This window comes from Schistocerca americana, chromosome 1, assembly GCF_021461395.2.
Source record: "Schistocerca americana isolate TAMUIC-IGC-003095 chromosome 1, iqSchAmer2.1, whole genome shotgun sequence".
Taxonomy (NCBI): Eukaryota; Metazoa; Arthropoda; class Insecta; order Orthoptera; family Acrididae; genus Schistocerca; species Schistocerca americana.
The window spans coordinates 348,253,262-348,275,361 of record NC_060119.1 but is presented as its reverse complement, the minus strand read 5'-3'; the positions used below and the strand labels follow the sequence as shown (position 1 = coordinate 348,275,361).

The 22,100-nt window shown below is 39.8% G+C and overlaps 1 protein-coding gene across 1 annotated transcript in view; it reads right to left on the bottom strand.

Moving 5' to 3' along the window:
* Positions 1 to 22,100, bottom strand: part of LOC124599517 (oxysterol-binding protein-related protein 2) — a 218,254-nt gene that overhangs the window by 77,818 nt on the left and 118,336 nt on the right. Inside the window, exons 4-6 of the mRNA XM_047136084.1 lie at positions 12,792 to 12,901; positions 12,510 to 12,668; positions 3,735 to 3,847 (exon numbers count right to left, since the gene is read on the bottom strand). Coding sequence (XP_046992040.1) covers positions 3,735 to 3,847; positions 12,510 to 12,668; positions 12,792 to 12,901 — 382 coding nt within the window. The remainder of the gene's footprint in view (positions 1 to 3,734; positions 3,848 to 12,509; positions 12,669 to 12,791; positions 12,902 to 22,100) is intronic.

Sequence of the window (22,100 nt, the reverse complement as noted above, 5' to 3'; positions counted from 1 at the left end):
ACTTCACTCACATTCACTTCTCTTTACCGGGCGCAAGCAACCCGTTATAAAGAATGTGTCATGCCAGTGGTAAATGGCCTTCCTTGTTGGTGGCTTCTTACTGTACTTGGTTCTAAACATCTGTTGAATAGCTGTAGCACACTTGTTTTTGTTGAACTCCGGCACACAGAAAGTTCGCTCCACACCTCAACCATGTTTGCGACTAGAGCTGACTATCGGCAAATTACCAAACTATGCTGTGGTGGTATACATGGGAATAAAAAAGGAACTTTCAAGGTTTCTCTTCAAATGACATATGTATGATATCTGTACAATGTTTGGTTCTTGTGCAATAGATAACTGAAAGTGTTCCCGGACTTTATGTACACCCTGCATAATGAAGTGTGTGTACACTGGATTACACATAATGATTGCCTGAAGAAATACACAGGGCAAACTGGTGGGCTATTTCAAGTAAGACTGCAGGAACACTTTAACTTAAATAATTCATAATCTACATAAACAATGCACTTTCACAAAGAGGGGCTCAGCATCACAAGCCCTTCAGCAAATTTAAAAATATTTCATAAAAAGAAAAAAAAAACACATTTTGAATATGTTAGGGGAAGTAGAAATTTTAGACAAAAAAAAAAAAAAAAAAAGAAAGAAAAAGCACAGTTAACGCTGAATAACCAATTACAATCAAAGCACCACAGCATTCTGGCTAATTTTGATTGTTTATGCAATTAGGTATTAGTACATAATAAAATTCTGTATTATTCTCTATTGTAAAGGGAGTAACTCAGTGTTTCTAGTCATGAATACATGAAGTCACACTGTCCACATGAATAGCTTCTGTTCCACCAGCCAGCTAGTGTCACTCTGTTGTTTGTGTAGGCCGCTTTTACTTTGCCCAACACTGGGTTGCCTTGCCGTCACACCAGTAAGACACTGCCAGCTGATACATTCCATATAATAATTCGCGTAGTGCCATGACTAACCATGTCAGCAGTGACAATTTTTTCACATCAATCCAGCCCCATTCAAAAATTTTTAGCATTCTCTCACTATAGAATATTTTTCTTTTTAGATGCGTGCAAATGTTAAAACATGGCTCTGTAACCACGAGTTGGGCCTCTCTGAAATTCATGCCTAAATGAATGGACACATCTTCGTTACTTTTCACTCACCATAGTATTGACAATATTCACTGAATAGTAAATTTTGACTAGGAGTGATGGATATGCATATGATCTTTTAATATTGCAAGTATATTTTAGACATTCCTTCATTAATTTTAATAGCCACAAAATGTGATGACACTGTCCTTTGCTTTTTACCATGTCGGTTGCACCTAATTATGTGGTTTTAGGCTGCAAAACTGGTTGTGTTCTAATAAACAACAATTTTACCAAATGTTAGTGGAATTCTTCCAAATATCATGCATTTCAACAGCTGTGGATACCCGAATATAAAACACTACATAATTTGAATACAAAACCAATGTAAGTACAATCTAATAAGATTCTTATCGAGATGACTACTGGAAGCAGCTGCATCAATTGAAATCAAAAGACAGTAATCAGTATTGACTCCTTTCACATCACTACCAAATTCAGACAGCAGACAACGCTGTGTTGGAAAGGTTTACCATGTCAATAAATAATCAGATTCCAAAACCACACAAACACTACAATGGTTGTTATTTGGCATATCACTATCACAACACTAGCACAAAGTGTAACTATTTCCGTAACAGAACAACATTAAAAATGACTGATAGAAGTCCATATATCAGTGGTTTGATTTGGTATAACAAGCTACCAAACTCTCTAAGAATGTACACGGGAAATGTTTTTAAAACAAAATTAAAATCTTTTCTAATAGAAAAATGTTTATATTCTTTCAATGAATTTTAAGATAGTGATTGTAACATGAGGCACTAGCATATCAGTTGTAATGTGATAAATGTAAAAAATAGACATAAGAAGCAACAGCTACAGAATATAGTGTATTTTATAAGTATAAATATAACCACAGTATTAAGTCTGACGTTTGCAAAAGCCATCATTACGATGGCTCCAAGCAAAGAAAATGTAAATAAATAAGTAAATAAATATATTTAAAAACAAAGATGATGTGACTTACCATACAAAAGCGCTGGCAGGTCGATAGAAACACAAACAGACACATACATACACACAAAATTCTAGCTTTCACAACCAATGGTTGCATCGTCAGGAAAGAGGGAAGGAGAGGGAAAGACGAAAGGATGTGGGTTTTAAGGGAGAGGGTAAGGAGTCATTCCAATCCCGGGAGCGGAAAGACTTACCTTAGGGGGAAAAAAGGACAGGTATACATTCGCGCACACACACACACACATATCCATCCGCACATATACTCTTGTGGATGTAGATACACTAAACAGTTTTGTCTGCTATTTGATGCTAGCAGTGATCAGAAATCTGTTACTACCAGTCAGTGTCATTTGATTTCCATCAGTTACTTTGCTGAGAGTTTTCTTATAAAGTGCATATAATATGTGCATAGCAAACAATTCCTAATTTAGAAAAGTATGAAGGACAGATCTACACTTTATTCCATATTATGATCAAGTTATGTATGTTGCAGGGAAACTGATTACTCTAAAAGCTGGGTTTTGACTTGAAGTCAACTTGATGGCATTATGCTTAAAAGGCAATAGCAGAAGCCAGAACCTCCCGCCCTGCCCCCCCCCCCCCCCCCTTCCCCAAACTCCTTCCCACATTCTTTTGTTGACCAGTACAGCAGCCATTTGAAATTCTAAACTTATACAAGAGTAATCCCAAAAGTAAGGTCTCCTATTTTTTCATAAGTACATAGACCTTTTATTTCTACAATGGTTTACATCAGTTTACAGCTTGAACATTTAGCTATTTTTCGACATAATCACCATTTCTGTTGATGCATTTTTGTAGACGCTGTGGCAGTTTTTGTATGCCCATGTCATACCAGCTCGCCACCATGCTTTTCAGAAAGTTATGAACCTCTTCTTTCACCTCGTCGTCAGAGCAGGATCGCTGGGACCACAATTAATGCTGATAGGTACTGTGAGACTCTGATAAAACTCAAACATGCAATTCAGAACCAGAGAAGAGGAATGTTGAGCAAGGGTGTACACATTCTCCATGACAACACTCGCCCACACATCGCTTGGCAAACCGTTCTCTCCTGCAAAAATTTCAGTGGAACATAATCACCCACCCATCCTATAGTTCTGACTTGGCGGCCAGTGACTATCACCTGTTCCCTAGGTTAAAAGAACATATGGCCAGAAAGCGATTCAGCTCTGACAACGAGGTTCATAACTTTCTGAACAGCATGGCAGCGAGCTGGTATGAGACGGGCATACAAAAACTGCCACAGTGTCTACAAAAATGCATCGACAGAAATGGTGATTATGTCAAAAAATAGCTAAATGTTCAAGCAGTAAACTGATGTAAACTGTTGTAGAAATAAACAGGTCTATGTACTTATAAAAAAATAGGAGACCTTACTTTTGGGATTACCCTCATATTTTCTTGAAATAAAAAAACGATTAAAAATTGGGAAATACCATGATTGAAAACTGGGAAGTAATTTCTTTAAAACATACCATTCCTGTCAGTAATCGTCTACACACCTGAGCAGAATTCTTTCCTTCTCCTCTCTCATATTACACTACAGTTCTCAAAGTAGAAAGAAATTACAATTTTTTAACACATTATTATTCATACCAGTTGAATGATTTACAACTTCCATTGTTCCATACTGTTCCATCCAAAGTTTTCCAACAATAATGTTGTGGACACAGCAGTTCACATTGGTCCATGTATATGCCTCACCCCACCTAATAAGATGAAAGAAAAACATTTTATTGTAACTGTACTGCCACATCAAACATGCTTAATTGCTAATTTAGTAAAAGTGTGACTCTTTCTTATTTAGTTTGGTATTTAACTAATGACTGCACACACAAAAGTTGCGACAAGCTGCATTCATCAAATAGTTTAGTCCACTGATAGGCTAGCCTCACTAACACCAAGTGGCGCTGTTAGCAAACAGTGTAAACAGAACGGAATAGTGTGTGTTTCATAAGCAAAAATCGCAGGCGTATAGAGTAGACTTTATTCTTCTTTTACCAGTATTTAACTTGCAAATAATGGTGAAGTGGTCATGAATAAAAGATACTTTTCAGTGTCTAATGATTACTAAGTAAGTCTTTCAATTGGAGCTTTATAGGAACCATTAAATCCTGACATTGTCAATGTTGTCTGTTAGCGCATATTGATGTGCATTTCTTGTGGAGTACACAGACTATTTTTACACTAATTTTCCACTCAGCTTTATTTTCAATCTATTTCACAGCTTTTTACAACTGAATCCTCAGGCACTTAGGCACAGTTGTTGAATTGTGCCTAAGTGACTGAGAATGAAGCAATAAGAAGCTACGAATTTGATTGCAAATAAAGTAAAAAATAAACACAGGTGAGTGGAAAATTAGTATGGCAGTAGCCTGTGAGCTCCAAAACAAAATCATTGTCTAGTGTAATGGAAGCAAAAACATTGATGTGGTAGTATGTAATTGGGTTTCCAGTCAGGTAAGTATGTCTAAAATGTGTAGGTTTTCATGTGTGCCACTCCCATTATCTTCTGTAAAACGTCTTTAATCATAATATTGTGTCTTTTAGATAGGTCATGCAGTTGAAATCTGATAGCTTTATATATTTTAATTATTGTTTTGTTTATTATTACTCTATAAACAAATGCCACTGTATGGATGTGTGCACATGCCAGGGCAATGTAGTTATGCAGACATAAACAGAATTTTGTGTGTGTGTGTGTGTGTGTGTGTGCGTGTGTGCGTGTGTATGTGCATGTGCGCGTGTCCCTCCCACACACATGTCCTTCTTCAAAGTTAATTAGTAAATAACACACATACACCTGGATAACTACATTGTCCTGACCAACTACAGTATACCAATGCTGCAATTCAACTGGAATAAAAGGAGAAAGGAGATGGAAAAAAGGAAAGAGGTTTGGAGGGAAGGCTGGCAAATGGCTTGGGAGGAGAGGCAACATGTGGATGAGATAGGGCAGGGAAATTTTATGTGCCCCATAACGATGTGAAAAAGTGGGCTGAAAGTGGGAGGAAGAATAGGGGATGAGAGACATGACAGAGAGGATGATCTGAGCCTAGAAAAAATGAAATGGGGAATATGGGGACAGAGGTGGAAGTACATAGCTATGGGATAGAAGCTATTGGAGTTTGAGGTCAGATCTCAATCTCTATTAGACCCTTTTCCACACCTACCAACAAGTATATCCCTAGTTCTATGCTCTCCATTTCACCGAGACCAGGCCTCAGTCTTTACTAGATTCTGTCCCACACCAATCTCTAACGCTGTCCTCATGTTCTCCACTTCAGTTAATTTACTCTCACATCATCCTCTCTGCCATCTCTTTCTTCCCCTATTCTGTATTCTATTCCCACACATCTCTTCCACATCATTATGGGCCACATGCAACTCTTCCTGCCTGTGCTGGGATGAGCTCACTAGTACCACATTCCTAACTAATCTGTTTGCTGACTCCTTTTCCTGGCTGTGAGCCACATAGCTCAAAACACCTCTCCACCTAATTTCCCTCCTCAGCCACACCATCCAATACAATCATTCACTCCAGTCAAGCTGGAGCACCAATAGAATGCAGTCAACTATGGCAATGTAGCCATTCTGGTATGCATAAGTGTAATCTGTACTATTTAATTCTAAAGGACATCATCTGAAAGCTTAGCAAAATTTTTAGTCTTGTTTATATGCCTACTGACCACAATATGCCTCAGCTATATGATGAGTTGCTAAGTTTACTCTTTCCGTTATTGAGATTTGACACAAGACTTCCCATTACTCTTTTTATAGCAAAAGGTATGCAAGATCAAAAAGAAAGAGAGCATTCATTCAAACAATACAAATGACAAACAAGACTGCTCTAGGTGATACAAGCTATTTTTCCCACCGCATGTAATAATTTAAAAAACTATAAATGCACTGTGGTTATTACAGACATACATCGCCCTCTTTGGTTATTTTGTTGTTCGTCAGTCTAGATATTTATTTGCAACAGCAACAATTTCTATGGCATGTACTCTTTAACCTATTATTTAAGAAACACATTTTATGCCATTTGTTAGCCTTGCATAGTTCTTCCATGTCTTGGGTATCGTTTGACAGTATGTTCCACAACTTTACTACTTGATAAAACCTAGTGGTTTGGATCTGATCTCTATTTCTTTTTCTGCGTGATTACAAGCAGTCACTATTCCTGGTTTGATAACTATGTATGTTGATGTTTGATTAATACTAGTACATACTTTTCCTTACAGACTGTACTTCATAAGATGTATTCACTTGGAGCTGTCAAAATTTTCCAGCTTTTAAAGAATATTCAGAAGGCCATTCTGATACTTTTGATTATCGTCCTGGTGGCCCTTTTGCATTCTGAACATATTTTTCATTTTCTGAGCATTTGCATCCCAGAACATTACGCCATAACTAAAGATATGAATGAATGAGCTATTATACACTGTGGTTAACATTCAGAGGTCATATCTTCTTGTTTTCATTCTTTTCTGTGTACTCTGATATTTTCATCCTAATTTCATTGCTGATCAACATACAGACATAAAATAATGCTATCTAGTATTGCTGCTCATTTCACTTCCTTTGTTGATAATGCTGTTATAAAAGCTCAGGATACTGCCAACAGTATTTATACTGCAATATGATGATAGTTCTCATTAGCTCCACAAGCATGCTTTAAATTTGAGTCTTGTTTCAAGAACTGCTTTCTTCCTGATCTTCTGTCATCAGTGTAAAAAAAAAAAAAAAAAAAAAAAAAAAAAAAAAAGAGGGCCTGTTGGCTTCTGAACTTTCTCATTAACCCTTCAAGCTGGGGTTTCATATGGCTCACTGGTTAAGGATTACAGCCTTTTACTTAAATCATTCCAGTGGAGGAATCATTTATACAAAATTAATGAAATTTTCAAGACCTTTTCAATAGACTTTTACTATATTTAAAAATACATTAATACTTAAAAGTCAATGTGCAACATACTGAAACACTCTTTGAAACAGAATCCTACATCACTTTCTGTTCCCGTGAGTTTCCAAAAACTCAGTTACAAGAAACAGCCAGAAATTTATTAGTGCTTTTTCCTTTGCCATCTCAATGGCTTCATAAACAACACACACACTGTACTGAAATATTCATTTAGCCTTCTACTGTTTCATTTATCACCATACAACTTCATTTTTCCTTTCAAACAGGAAAGGTTGTAGTTTTTGATCTATTCCAACTCACTCATTTCAGTGGAAAGATCTTAACACTCCTTCCTCATAGATTTCCATATATTTACCTCACACCACCAACAGAATTTTACATGTGAGACTTGAGCTGGTAAGAGCGTGGTTTGGTTATTGCCTGTGTAGATTCTCACAGTCCACAAAACGTATTTAGGTTCCCAATTCAAGGGATTAATGCTTGACAAATCTAGTAGATCATGACACCAGATGAGATCATTACAATCATTTTTTTCATTTTTTATTCTATATAAATCACTCACACCATTCAAGCTAATCTTCTAAGATTATTGTTCCAGCAAATATAATCATGCACTTATTTTTCAGGGCCTAATTACAATAATTATGTCCACCTCACCTCCTCCAATAGCTACAAGCAACTAATGTAATAAAGCCTGCAGGTTCAAGTCCCTGCTGCTGTTGTAAAGTTTCTATAATTCTCTTCTGTGACTATCTAAATAGATGACAAAAGCACTTGTTTTATAATCCCAAATGTAGCCTCCCACACCTCCCTCTTATGTTCACACTCCTCTGGAAAATTAGCGTAACAACATTTAATAACACTCAAGAGTGGAATTTCTCATATTTCATTTACAATGATTGAGCTTCGTCTAGTAATAATGATGTAATTTTGTTTTTGTTGTCATTTAACATGTAACACTGGTGATTCGCACACTACATACTTTCTGTCTTGGACTTTTAACAGAGGGGTTTGAAAGAACATGTGGTGTTGATAGTTATGATGCCACAATGTAGGTGCACACTCTCGTAAGTTGGCACTATGAGAGAAGACTAACTACGCCGACCACAGCACCCTCTGGCTGACGCTGTGGAGCTCAGGGAGTGCTGCCAGGATTTCGCCCATTTTTTATCAAGAGCAGATGGCCTGGAGATGTCACTTCTACTACCGAGTGGGCTAGCTTGCTACTGGGACTTTGTATTAGTTACGTACAGAGAAAGTTTGGACAGCAAAAAGTATTTGTTAGTTTTGAGATTATACAGAACAGTCATCCTACTTCACAGGATTAGACATGGACTATGGCTTCACACCTACATGCTCATCCTAGCCAAAGATAAGTATTCATTTGCTATTTACTTGTGTTTTTGACTCTATTAAAAGTGTTAAAGTTACATGCAATACCGAAGTGCTTCACCTTTCCTGCTCCTACTTGCTTCCTTCACTCTCAGCCTATATTACAGAAGCAGTTCACAGGAGAAGACCCACGCACCGCCTATACAGGCAGGACAAAAAAAAGTGGCAACGAGGATGGGATGAATTTTTTTTTCTCCTCTTACCTATGTTTTTTTGCTAGGTACTGCATGCACAGTGCGATGCCGTAGCTACTGAACTTCAGCGTTTGCAAGACAGTGGTGTCATTGAACCTGTTTCTGCTTCGCAATGGACTTCGCCTAAAGTCTGCATGAAAAAACCAAACGGTTGTCTCTGCATTTGTGCTGACTTTAAGACTACAGTCAATCCCCAGACAGTGGTAGCTACGTTTCCCTTACCACATCCTGAAGACATTTTTGTTAAGCTTGGTGCGGGTAAATTCTTTTCCACGATTGACTTGTGGGACGCGTACTTTCAATGTCCGCTCAACGAACAGTCGCGGCAATATTTTGTGATCAACACCCATCTTGGATTTTTCAAGTTTCGTCACCTTCCATTTGGTTGTGTTTCAGCTCCCGCTATTTTTCGGTCTTACTTGCAGCAGTTATGTGCCACTGTCCCTGGTTGTTCCAATTATCTGGACGATATTGTGGTATCAGGTCGCATCCCTGACAAACATCTGCAGAATTTGAGTGCCTTATTTACTGTACTTTGGCAGGCAGGACTCAAGTGTAACAAAGACAAGTGCAAATTTTTTCAAACTGAGATTCGGTATTTAGGGCATCTGATTAACGGACAGGGTATCCACCCCTCACCATCACATCTCTGGGCAATTAGGGACTTGCCAGCACACAGAAACTTGAAAGAACTTCAGTCTGGGTTAGGCAAAATTACGTATTATGTTCGGTTTATACCAAATGCAGTGCACATTGCACCACCTTTGCATCGCCTTCAGCGTAAGAACATTCCTTTTTTTTTTTTTTTTTTTTTTTCTTTTTTGGTCTTCGGAATGTGATGCTGCTCTCCACAAGCTCAAATCTGCTTTGTTGAGTGATTACTGTTTGATTCCGTTCAATCCTTCCAAATAAGTTGTTTCGGCTGTCGCTGCAGCTTCTCACGAGATCGGAGTGGTTCTCTCACACCGCATTAATTCTGTTGATCACCCAACCGCTTTTGCGTCTAAATTGTTCAATTCTGCCCAGCAAAACTATTCTCAAATTGAGAAAGAGTCTTTAGCTATTATATATGGAGTGACCAAGTTTCATGATTTTTTGTACTGTTGCAAGTTCTATTTGGTCACCAACCATAAGCCTTTGACGTCATTGTTTCACCTGTCCAAGCCAGTTCCAGCCTGTAGTGCACAAAAGTTGCAATGTTGGTCTTTGTTTTTGTCTAACTAATTTTGTTTTGGCCTATGGCCCAGTATGGCAATGCTGATGATTTGTCTCATCTACCTATCGGTCCTGATAAAGTGTTTGATTCTTCCGAATTGTCATGCACGTTCATTGATTTGCAAGACAAGGATTTCACTGATCGTTTTCCGGTGGATTTTTTTTGCATTGGTTCCGTGACAGTTGCTGATGATTCTTTGCAGATTGTTTTGCAATACATTCCTACTCAATGGCCGCCATCTGCTACGCAGATTAGTGATCCCCTTGTTCAACATTACTTTGCGCAACGTCACAACTTCTCTGTACACCACAGTGTTATTTTGTTATGAACTGACAATTATCAGTCTCATGTGGTTGTACCTTGTTCTTTGCAGTCAGATATCCTCCGCTTACTGTATGCTGGTCATTGGGGTATAGTGAGGACGAAGCAATTAGCGCGTCGCCACTGCACTTGGGTCGATATTGATAACCAAATTGAGAATTTGCTTGCTAATTGCCGCTCTTTCGTGGAGCACCAATCTGCTCCCCGCCAGCGCTTCTTTACGTGGCCAACTCCTACTGCACCTTGGCAACATGTTTGTATGATTTTTTGGGTCCTTTCTGGGACACCCGCTGGTTGATAGTCATAGATGCTTACAGCAACTTTCTTTTTGTTGTACCTATGTCTTCTACCACATCTACCCGTACTCTTTGGACTTTGACATCTATTTTTTGCATTGAGAGCCTTCCTGAAGTCATTGTCTCTGACAATGGCCCCCAGTTTGTGCCCTCCGAGTTTGAAGTGTTCTGCGCTCCTAATGGCATTCGCCATCTGACCTCAGCCCCATTCCACCCCCAGTCAAACGGCAAGGCTGAACACTTTGTGCATATATTTAAGTCACAGATGAACAAGTTGCATGCCACGCACTCTTGCAAGCAAGCACAATGGACTTTCCTTGCTTCATATCATTCCCAGTCACGTGGCGCCCGTTCCCCAGTGGAACTGCTACATGACCGTGCACATCGGTCGCTATTGCAGCTGTTGCACACGCTGCTGCGCGCTCCCACTGGTTTGCCTCATTCTGGCTTGGTGCAGCACGATTTGGTTTTCTATCGTGTTTTCTCTGGCAGGCAGCGCTGGGAGCAGGGGCACATTCTTCGCCAGCTTGGCCACACCTTGTTTGTAATTTCTGGTCTCTCTGGCACTGTCAAGCGACACTGGCACCAGATCCGTTTGTGCTGTCCTCTGTTTTCTGCTGCTGGTTCTTTTCCGGCAGAACTGGATGCTTCGCAACTTCCGCCGCCACAGCCCGTGACTCCACCGACGGTGCCTCCGCCGCATGCGCCTACGGCACGGGTGCCCCTGCCTGCACTGCTGGTCCAGTCTGCTGCACTGGGCGGGCACCTCTCATCGCTGCCACGGCCCGACCTCCGTCTGCCATCACCGTTGTGTTCCTCTGCAGTGCCGGAGTCGATGGCCACTGAGGCTGACGTCACACCGCTGCTGTAATCGCCCATGGAGGCTGTTGCTCTGCCACTTCATCTGAGCATATCCAGTGGCGGTGCGTCTCCCGATCAGGTTTTGCAAGGGGCATTTTCCTTGCCCCTTGCGAGCAATTCAGGGACACGGGTGGGCAGCACATCCTGGCAGTTCAGCTGTCCATCCCGTCAAATTGCGCCACCCCTGGGTCCCTCTCCCCACTGTCAGAAGCCCTACTCCACGTCGGTGCGCCATTTCAGGGGAGAAGGGTGTGGCGTTGATAGTTACGATGCCACAACATAGGGGCACACTCTCGTAAGTTGGCACTACGAGAGAAGACTAACTACGCTGACCACAGTGCCCTCTGGCCAATGCTGTGGAGCTCAGGGAGTGCCATATGGATTTTACCCATTTTTCGTCAAGAGCAGATGGCCTGGAAATATTGCTTGCTATTGAGACTTTGTATTAGTTACGTTTAGATAAAGTTTGGACAGCAACGAGTATTTGTTAGTTTTGAGGTTATACTGAACAGTCATCCTAACTTCATAGGACTAGACATGGACTATGGCTTCACACCTATGTGCTCATCCTAGCCAAAGTTATGTATGCATTTGATATTTACTTGTGTTTTCGACTCTATTAAAAGTGTTAAAGTTACATGCAGCACCAAAGTGCTTCACCTCTCCTGCTCCTACTCGCTTCCTTCACTCTCAGCTTATATTACAGAAACAGTTCACAGGAGCAGACCCACGCAGCGCCTATCCAGGCGGGATACAAAAGAATATGTATATCTAGTATGTGGCATTGCTCTTACAGTTCTTTTCTGGGTTAGGAAAATGAGTGAACTTGGTGGTGTATTACCCCAGAATATAATTCTGTACAGTAGTATGCTATGGAATTGGGCAAAGTAGTCAATTAGGACCATGCTAAAACTTCCTTTAACAGAGAGTAACAGTAGACTATGACATATTTTTTTTATTGTTTTATTTTTTAAATATATATATATGTGTATGCCATCTGAAGTTATTTTTAAGTCATATGACTAAAAACTTTTGTTTCCAGAGAAGATGAAATTTTGTTGGAGTTTATTGTTACACTGGTGTTGTATGTACCTGTGAGATAGACTTTAATAATGCAACAAAGTCTGAGAGCTAAGATAGTAATATGATTACTATCAAAGATATACTCACCTAGGCAATTCTACAGTAACAACACCTTTCGGCTGGATTTCAACACTTTTTCCCCAGAATTTTAGTTTAGGATGTATGGACCCATGAAAAATGAAATCCTTAGAATCTGCATGAAAGGCAGAGACTGGAGGATGGTGGCTAACTTGCTCACAGATCACTCTATAACAGAAGTAATGACAGAAGTAATGACTCTATAACAGAAGTAATGACTGATCAGCAACTGATTTAAAATAAATATTCTGCTTGTATTTGTGACAGAAGGATTGACTTTTACTAAAATACCTGTATCCATCTCTCTCCAACTCGTATGTTTCACCAAGCAGTGGATTGAATGGTTTGCCCAGACGTTCCCAATTAGACGCAAGTGCACTTACAGCAAACGCTGCCACATACTGAAAAATTAGTAATAAATTATGAATAGAAAATTAATCAAATTTTCATTCTCAGCAACTTGAAGCATGCATTCATTGTCTTGTGAGAAATAATCCGGCATTTAAAGAGTGAGGTACTTTTTCCCGGCAAGTGAAGAGTAAGACATTAAAACTATAGCCCTATCAGGATCCACTATATAAAGAACAAGATATTTAATAAAATTATCAGCAACTGCAAAGAAAAATATTACATTTTATTTTGGCAAAGGAACAATCTGGGTTCAGAAATGGATACACACAAAATATTTGTGAAAAGTGCAGCACAAGGAGAAGACATGATTAAAATAAAATTTATTTCACATTTTAGAGACTTGGCAATACACAAATGATTAGAATTACAGAACTGTACATGGACTTAGAGCATAAAAATTCAGTATTGTGTGAAGCTGCCACCTGCTGCAATCAGAATCTGCAGACATCATTGCTTGGAGTTAAATAATGCCCAGAGGTGCTGCCACACAGTTTGTAGGCACATCCACAAAGCACTGACAGGAGTTGCAGGAGGATCAGAACAAAGAAACTGCTTACTGAAGATATCCAAGACATATTTGATGAGGGACTTGTCTGGCAAATGAGCAGGCCACGGTTATAGCAATACCCGTCTTTCTTTGAGAAGACTTGCATATTCCTCATTATGTTCGAGTATAATGACTTTTCTGGAGATTTGAAATCTACTCTGTAGGAATCAGCACGGGTTTCAAAAAAGACAGTGAAACCCAGCTCACGCTATTCGTTCACGAGACTCAGAGGGCCATAGACACGGGTTCACAGGTAGATGCCGTGTTTCTTGACAGTTCCCCACAGTCGTTTAATGAACAAAGTAAAAGTAAGAGCATATGGACTATTAGACCAATTGTGTGATTGGATTGAGGAGTTCCTAGATAACAGAATGCAGCATATCATTCTCAATGGAAAGAAGTCTTCCGAAGTAAGAGTGATTTCAAGTGTGCCGCAGGGGAGTGCCATAGGACCGTTGCTATTCACAATAAACATAAATGACCTGGTGGATGATATCGGAAGTTCACTGAGGCTTTTTGCAGATGATGCTGTGGTGTATCGAGAGGTTGTAACAATGGAAAATTGTACTGAAATGCAGGAGGATCTGCAGCGAATTGACGCATGGTGCAGGGAATGGCAATTGAATCTCAATGTAAACAAGTGTAATGTGCTGCGAATACATAGAAAGATAGATCCCCTATCATTTAGCTACAAAATAGCAGTTCAGCAACTGGAAGCAGTTAATTCCATAAATTATCTGGGAGTATGCATTAGGAGTGATTTAAAATGGAATGATCATTTAAAGTTGGTTGTCAGTAAAGCAGATGCCAGACTGCGATTTATTGGAAGAATCCTAAGGAAATGCAACGCGAAAACAAAGGAAGTAGGTTACAGTACGCTTGTTCGCCCACTGCTTGAATACTGCTCAGCAGTGTGGGATCCGTACCAGATAGGGTTGATAGAAGAGATAGAGAAGATCCAATGGAGAGCAGCACGCTTCGTTACAGGATCATTTAGTAATCGCGAAAGCGTTACGGAGATGATAGATAAACTCCAGTGGAAGACTCTGCAGGAGAGACGCTCAGTAGCTCGGTACGGGCTTTTGTTAAAGTTTCAAGAACATACCTTCACCGAAGAGTCAAGCAGTATATTGCTCCCTCCTACGTATATCTCCCGAAGAGACCATGAGGATAAAATCAGAGAGATTAGAGCCCACACAGAAGCATACCGACAGTCCTTCTTTCCACAAACAATACGAGGCTGGAATAGAAGGGAGAACCGATAGAGGTACTCAGGGTACCCTCTGCCACACACCGTCAGGTGGCTTGCGGAGTATGGATGTAGATGTAGATGTGGGCAAACACTGTTACTCCGAAATAGAGCATTTAGAGCAGCCTGCAGGAGGCCCAGCAGTCAGTACCTTAGACTCTAAAACCTCCCTGAACTAGTGGCTACTCTTCTAGTTGCCCTTAATACTTACAAGATGAGATCACATTTTATAGTGAATGGCACACCAAGCCAGTATATTTGGTATTTTTACTTCATGCCACTCAACAGTGCAGCTTGCTCAGCTGCATTCAGCACAGAAAAATCTAACATGCACATGGCCATCAGTTAGGGCAAGTTGAAGGATGACTCGTTTGAAGGCACACCATTTTGCCACTCAGCATGCCAGTGATGCTGTTCATGTGTCCTGGATCACCTTATCTTGAAGCTGACACAATGGCATACGTTCCACCAGTCCAGCCATCATCAGACTGCATCAAACCATCAATGCAGATTTGTCCATGCATGTTGCAGAACTCTAATGTCAAGCCACCAGTGGGCACGAAGCTGTTCTGTTGCTTATGGCTATGTGGACAAGATGGCAGTCACTCCACATTGTTGTCACATTGTGTGGCCCAGTAACTGCTTATTATTGTGGATGACCCCCTTCTATCCGCTGGTTCCATATATGTACCACTGTTGTAGCAGCATACCCTGAACAAGCCTCATTGTCACAGAATGACAAGACCATTTCCCAGAGGCCAATCATTCAGTCCAGTTCAAACTCACTCATATACTGATATTGAACGCTCAGCGAGGCATACTGGCACTTGCTTGCATGCTTCCACTTTTTTTTGATGGCTCTATACCAACTGAGTGTGGCTTAAAACTGGCCTGTCCAGTCGCACAAAAGAGATGTTGCTGTGCCTTCATGCATGTCATCTCCCCGCAATATTAATCACTTTTTATTGTTACACTGTTGTACACATTCCCTGATTTTGCAGTGACTCGGGCCATTTCCTCTGGGTGCTGCAGTTTTCACAAACAGCACAGTATCAAAATTAATGATAAGCAAGTTGGAAAAATATATATATATATCAGAGTAATGAGTATGAATTACCACTATCTCTGTTACAGAAAAACACATATGTAACATGACTGCTTTCAAAGTAGGCATTGCCCCTGATAGGATGACACGTTATGCACCTGTGCCTTCCACTGGGATATGACCCGTGTGGGCATGGGATTGGGAGCATGGCTGCCTGCAAAAATTTGTGAGAGATGTATCATGTCACAAGACCTACATTAATACAGTAGGTTTACTGGAATCACAGGAAATTGCATCTAGACATGTTTGAGAGATCTGTAATGAACAAAAAATCTGTACTCTAGATTGGGAGGAGCCGGGAGCAAGTGTCACTCCTCCCCCTAGTGAACATATATGTTTAGGAGTAGGTGTGATCAGGATGCATTAAAATTTTGGGCAGATTATGTGGGTGGCAGAAAAACCACTTTGGGAGGATTTGAGGTGGGGGGGGATTTATGACTCGGATGTTCCTCATTTCTGAAGAATATATTAAGTTGCTCCAGTCTGGCATAATACTGGGTGATGATTTGGGTGGGCAGGGGGATGCTTCTTTGCATCTGGTTTCTGGGGATGATCAGAGGACTATCAAGTGTGGATACAACATGGCAAATCTAATTGAAGGCTATGTTTGGGGGGTAATGCCTGTCTGTCGTTCAGCATAGTTGGCAGGGGCTTGTTCACCACTGGAGGTCTGCCATACAGGGTTGGCCAAACTCTAAGGGAGATACTTTCTAGTGTGGAATGGATGGCAGCTATAAAACTCCAGGTACAGTTGTCAGTTAGTGAGCATGATATGGACAGATGTTTGGATGGAGCCATTGTAACAGTGGAGATTAACATACACAACCTGATCTCAGTCAATGGTACACTACTTTGTGTCAGAGGAATCTTAAGCATTCTGCTTTGGTATTCAAATCTGACCATTTGGCATCTAATGTGTAGGTCAAGCAGTTGGTGAGGACATATAAATCACAACTGAATGGAACTGAATAGGACAACCTCGGAGGTCCCTAGAGAGTAAAATCTATCTCGTCTTTTGGCATTTTACTGAGAAACTCCAATCAATGTGCATAGTCTGGCTGAGGTGCTGCATGGCCATATGCCTTGTGGTCTCTCTGAACTATTGGACTCAAAGTCACAGTCCCTCACACAAGGGCCATGCCATGGTATCAGAAAGATTCCACTGTCTAGGCACACTTTTTCGGGTGGACATCAGGCTGGCTGCAAGACATAGTGGTGGAAAATAAGTGCCAACAACTTTATATTGTGGCAGAGAGTCAGCAGCAGGTGATGCAGCACACTAACCAGTTACAGCTTTGTCAGACAGAGCAAAGGGCATCACATTCAAATCCTAATGGCAACATTCATGCAGGCAAAGGAACCAATCACACACAGCTCCAAGCACGAGGTGGCACCCACCAATGTTCCCACAACCTGTGCACTACTCACCATGTAACTGTGCCCTTGCCCTGTACAACCAGTCATCCACAAAAAATAATTGAGTAGGAAGGTATCATGACCTGATGGAGATGGAGTATCTCACTCACAGCTGCTGTCCCCCAAGTCCTCATCCGTCCTCTATGGTGACCCTCAGGTTGAGTATGCTGAATGTTTGTTCATGGACAGCAGGCAGCATGGTTCCAATGCACATTTTCGAACATTTACAAAATGCTACCATCTTGTTACTCAAGACATAGCAAAAATTATATGTCATTTCTAATTTTTGCATCAGCTTTAATTAAGAAGTTAGTAATAGGACTACATCCACTTGCTGTATATTAAATAAAAGATAGTTCACATATTAGCTTGTGAGAAAAACAATTGGTTAACATTGTCTTACCAGCATCCATCATCTTGCCATCCTTCATAACAATTGTGATTCACTGTCACATGGACTGGAAAAGTTTCTGGATGTAGTAAAACCCATCTCCAACCATTCTTTCCATTAACACTTGTACAACTTGGCCACAATATGGGGATGTCAAACCTGGCATACGGAGTATTGTACCATAAAGTCCCACAGGGTTTTCAGTGTTGGTTCAAATTTGGGGTCATTGTGAGCTATTCCAGATGTGTGTTTGCCCCTAAATATTTATCATACCAAGCAACATCATCAGTTTTAGTCTGATGTGTGAACACTAGTTTCTTGGAAAAGAAAGCTGATAATATTACCAACTTTGTAAAGATGAGAGACAAACAGTATAATCTGTTTATCCAGTAGTTTAATATAGCCATTCTGGATCAATTTCTATGTTATTTCAACCAATAGAGCCATTTTCATTTAACTGGAAATAACCCAACACAGTAACCACCAGCTTGCATTAACTTTAGCACACAGTCCTCCACTCATTGTAACAGCTGTCTCTGCCATTGTCAATAGGAGTTTAAAAAAACTTACTGACTGCCAGAGCAGGCATAGTGTTCAGTTTCTACAGGCATAGAAGCACAGTTTGACACCTTTCAGAGAGGTTCCAGGCACTGCTGTCCCACCTATATAAGCAAAACACTGCGCCAGCCTTGGCAGTCAGGAGTTTCATTTTCTCCTCATTTTGATGACTAAGACGGCGGTTGAAATCTCAAGTCCTGTTGAAATCTCAAGTATTTTCTTTGAAATAATGTGACTTGAAAACTGAGAAGATGTCACTCAGTCATGTGGCTGCAAAAGAATCAAAGGACACTTAGTCCAATGTGGTTATCTTTCATCTGCAATGTTGAAATTAATTCCAAGCATGTAAGGGTAATCTACCATTACTAGTAAAAATTGTAGCACAGTCCTTTGTGACACACCTGAAAAATCTGACTCTTTTTCACACACGATGCTACATACCACTCCAGAGGAGTGATATATATTCCTACATCTCCTTACCACCGTATGACACACATGAATGAAAATTATAATACAAGATGTCATATGTAAAAGTGCAGATATTGTGTGGGTTGTTATTTTTTATTTCCACGTGGCAAGTCAAATGCCTTCACCATGGGACAATGATCACAGCAGCTGTGCAAGAGGAAATACCTGCTTGAACACTGAAACAGAAGTTCCAGAGATCACTGGTCTGCTCTGATGATGAACAGAATTCATAAGAAAATGTATATACATCCATGAACAATAGTGATTAAGTACTGCAAAAATATGAGATGTTCTTTTAAGACTCATTCTGTGACTGTCCTTGAGCACTGATGGAAGACCTTGTTATAATTTGTTTGGTGATGTGTATTTGATAAGTTGATACGTAAGTTATTAATTAAAACTGGACTTCTTGTATATTTGATAGAAGTTTAAAAATATGGTTTACCTTTCCTTAACAACAACACAAGTACCAATGGAGCAGGGCTCCAAGAAGAATCAAAGGACTCATGATCAAGGATAAAAAGTAAGAACAACAAAATTAATATTTCCACATTGTCACACCACAATACACAGGAATGCAACCAATCACATTTTGCCATTCCATCTTAACAGTCTTGCACCCCATTATACACTTGACAAACAACGTAACTGTTGCACTGCACCTCTCATCTGCAGATAGTCTAAACACAAGTTAATATATTTCAAACAGTTGACCCCATTCCATTCATTACATAGCATAAGGAAGCTCCTCATTCATATTACTGTCAGTTTTGAGACACCAGGTAACAATCTGTTGTCTAATCAGCTTGTAAGTAACAACAGTGGGTCCAAGATCAATTTGTACAGAACTGCATATAACAGAGAAAAGAAGTATTTATTTACCAGCCATGGAAATGAGCACAACTGTAGCAAAGTAGACAGGCACAAATATTTTATATAATTGAAAACTCTAATTCTGAGAACTCTGAACTGGTTTCTTCAGCATGAGGGAGGGATATATAAAGGAAATGAGAAGACAGAACAAAAGGTACAAAGTGTTGCATAAAATGAAACAGTACTCCATGCAATGGATTAGGAAATTCAAGTTGAGTGGAGAAAGACATAGTCATGAACTCCAAGTCAACTGTGAAATTGCACATTACTAATGATAAGTGAAGGCCTCTATGAGGGCAAAGAACTGTCTGATAATATGAAGATGGTGATCCAGTATTAGAGTTAGAGTTTAACAATAATTTGGAAGACTTGTGATCAAATAAAGTGGAAGTCATAAATAACATTTCCTCATAATTTCTAAAATCATTGGGTAAAGTGGCAAATAAACAACTATTCAAGTTGGCTTGCAAAGTACTTGTGTCTGGAGACATACCATCAGACTTTTGGAAAAGTACCAAAAGTTTAAGGATGGAAAAATACCATCCATAAATTCCTTCAGGTAGCAAGAACAGATAGGTGCAAGAACTATCACACAATCAGCTCAACATCTCTGCATCCATGCTGCTGAAGAGATTAATATACAGAAGAACGAAAAAATGAAGGATATGTTATATGACGTGGGAAATAAAAGAATGGTTCAGAAATGAAATTAAAATTCAGAATGCATAGGTATCAAGAATAAGATTTGGTGATGACATTGCTATTCTCAGTGAAGGTGATGAAGAATTGCAGGAACTACTGAATGTAATGAACACTCTAATGAGCACCACCATGGACGGAGAGTAAACTGAAGAAAGAAAAAAGCAATGAGGAGAACCAGAAATGAGATTAGTAATAAACTTAAAAACAGAATTGGGGACAACAAGGTAGACAGAGTGAATGTACTTTGCTACCTTGAAAGCAAAATGACACATGATGGACAAAGCAAATAGAACACGAAAATCAAATTAACATAGGCAAAATGGCATTCCTGGCCAACAGAAGTCTACTTGCATAAAAGATAGATCTTAATTCCAGAAAGAAATTAAGACCTGGTGATAAAATGTTCCTTTCTTCTACATGACTGGTAAAGAGCACTGATTGTCTTCATTGATGTGGTCCAGAAACACGCTGCACAAGTAATTATTCCAAAATTAGCAAAGAAAGCATTTTATTGGGGTATAAAAAGCAATCCCCCTTCACACCTATGTTCATAAAATTGTTTTAATAACAATCATCTGTGCCTCTTGGACCTAAGAGGCAATGCTGATGAGTCTCCGCTACTACATGTTGATATGAACCCTACTGCCACCTCATTACAGTCATAAAACTCATGATCAGATGTCTGAACAAGGAAATAGATGCTTCTTGGACGCCTATTCAATTGCCTACAATTTTCAATTCACTGGAGCCAAAAGACTCATAATGATGCTTAAATGCAGGGAAGGACATAGTTACATAAATAAAATTACCAGGTTAATGATACCATCAGTAGAGTATTAAACAATAATCTTCTGTTTACTTGATTTTCAGCAGAAACTATGTTACTGAAACTTCCTGGCAGATTAAAACTGTGTGCTGGACCGAGACTCGAACTCGGGACAGAGTGAAAATCTCATTCTAGAAACTATGTTACTTTTTGTCATCTTATAAAACAAACTTAGCCAAATCTATTCCATTTCCCAGAGATCTAGTCAGCTAGGGATCAGCTCTGCAAGCTACTAACATAGAGCTATTGCCAAAACAAGCCACACCCCTTGAAGAAACAAAATCCGAATCCTGTCACCTTAACTATGCATCCTGCAGAGCACAGAAAATGCCCAACTTCATCTGCTCATTTAGGGAAATGACAGAAAAAAATAAATCTTGATGAAATCATGAGGATTTGAAATCCATTCCTCCAAAAAACTTGTTATTTCAGTACAAACAAAGTGTCCAAGAAGTCCCTCTATGCCTCTTGATTTTGCACAATTGGAGAACTAAGTACTGGTCTTATTAGTGTCTCTGCTTTGGTAAGGCTCCCTCGTAACACACTGCCTGGCTGCAAGAAATGGACATTTGTTTAAAGCAGTGTACAAGACAGGTCACATAATGGAACTAAGAAAATACAAGAGGGGATGTGTGCTGTTGTCATTCAATCAATATCCAAATGTAATATCTCATTCAAAAGTACTATTTTCTGATGAATGTATGATATACTGTGGTTCACTCAGGAGCACTGTGGTATACTCACCTAATAAAAATTACCGATAGGTGCAAGAACTGGAAAACAATGCACCTCACATTATGATACAGGCTGGGCTGTCACAACAGTACCTATTCAGACCTTCGTTTTATTTAATGGTAGGTGAATGGAAATTTTCATTTGGACATGCTGCAAAACATAGCTACAAGACAAGGGAACCACGAATCATGTTTGGTTACAGCAGAGACTGCCTACACTATGCTTTTCTGTCCTCTCCTGGAGTGTTACTGCGAGGTATGGGATCGTTACCAAATATGATTGATGGAAGCCATCAAAGAAGTTCATAGACTGGCAGTTC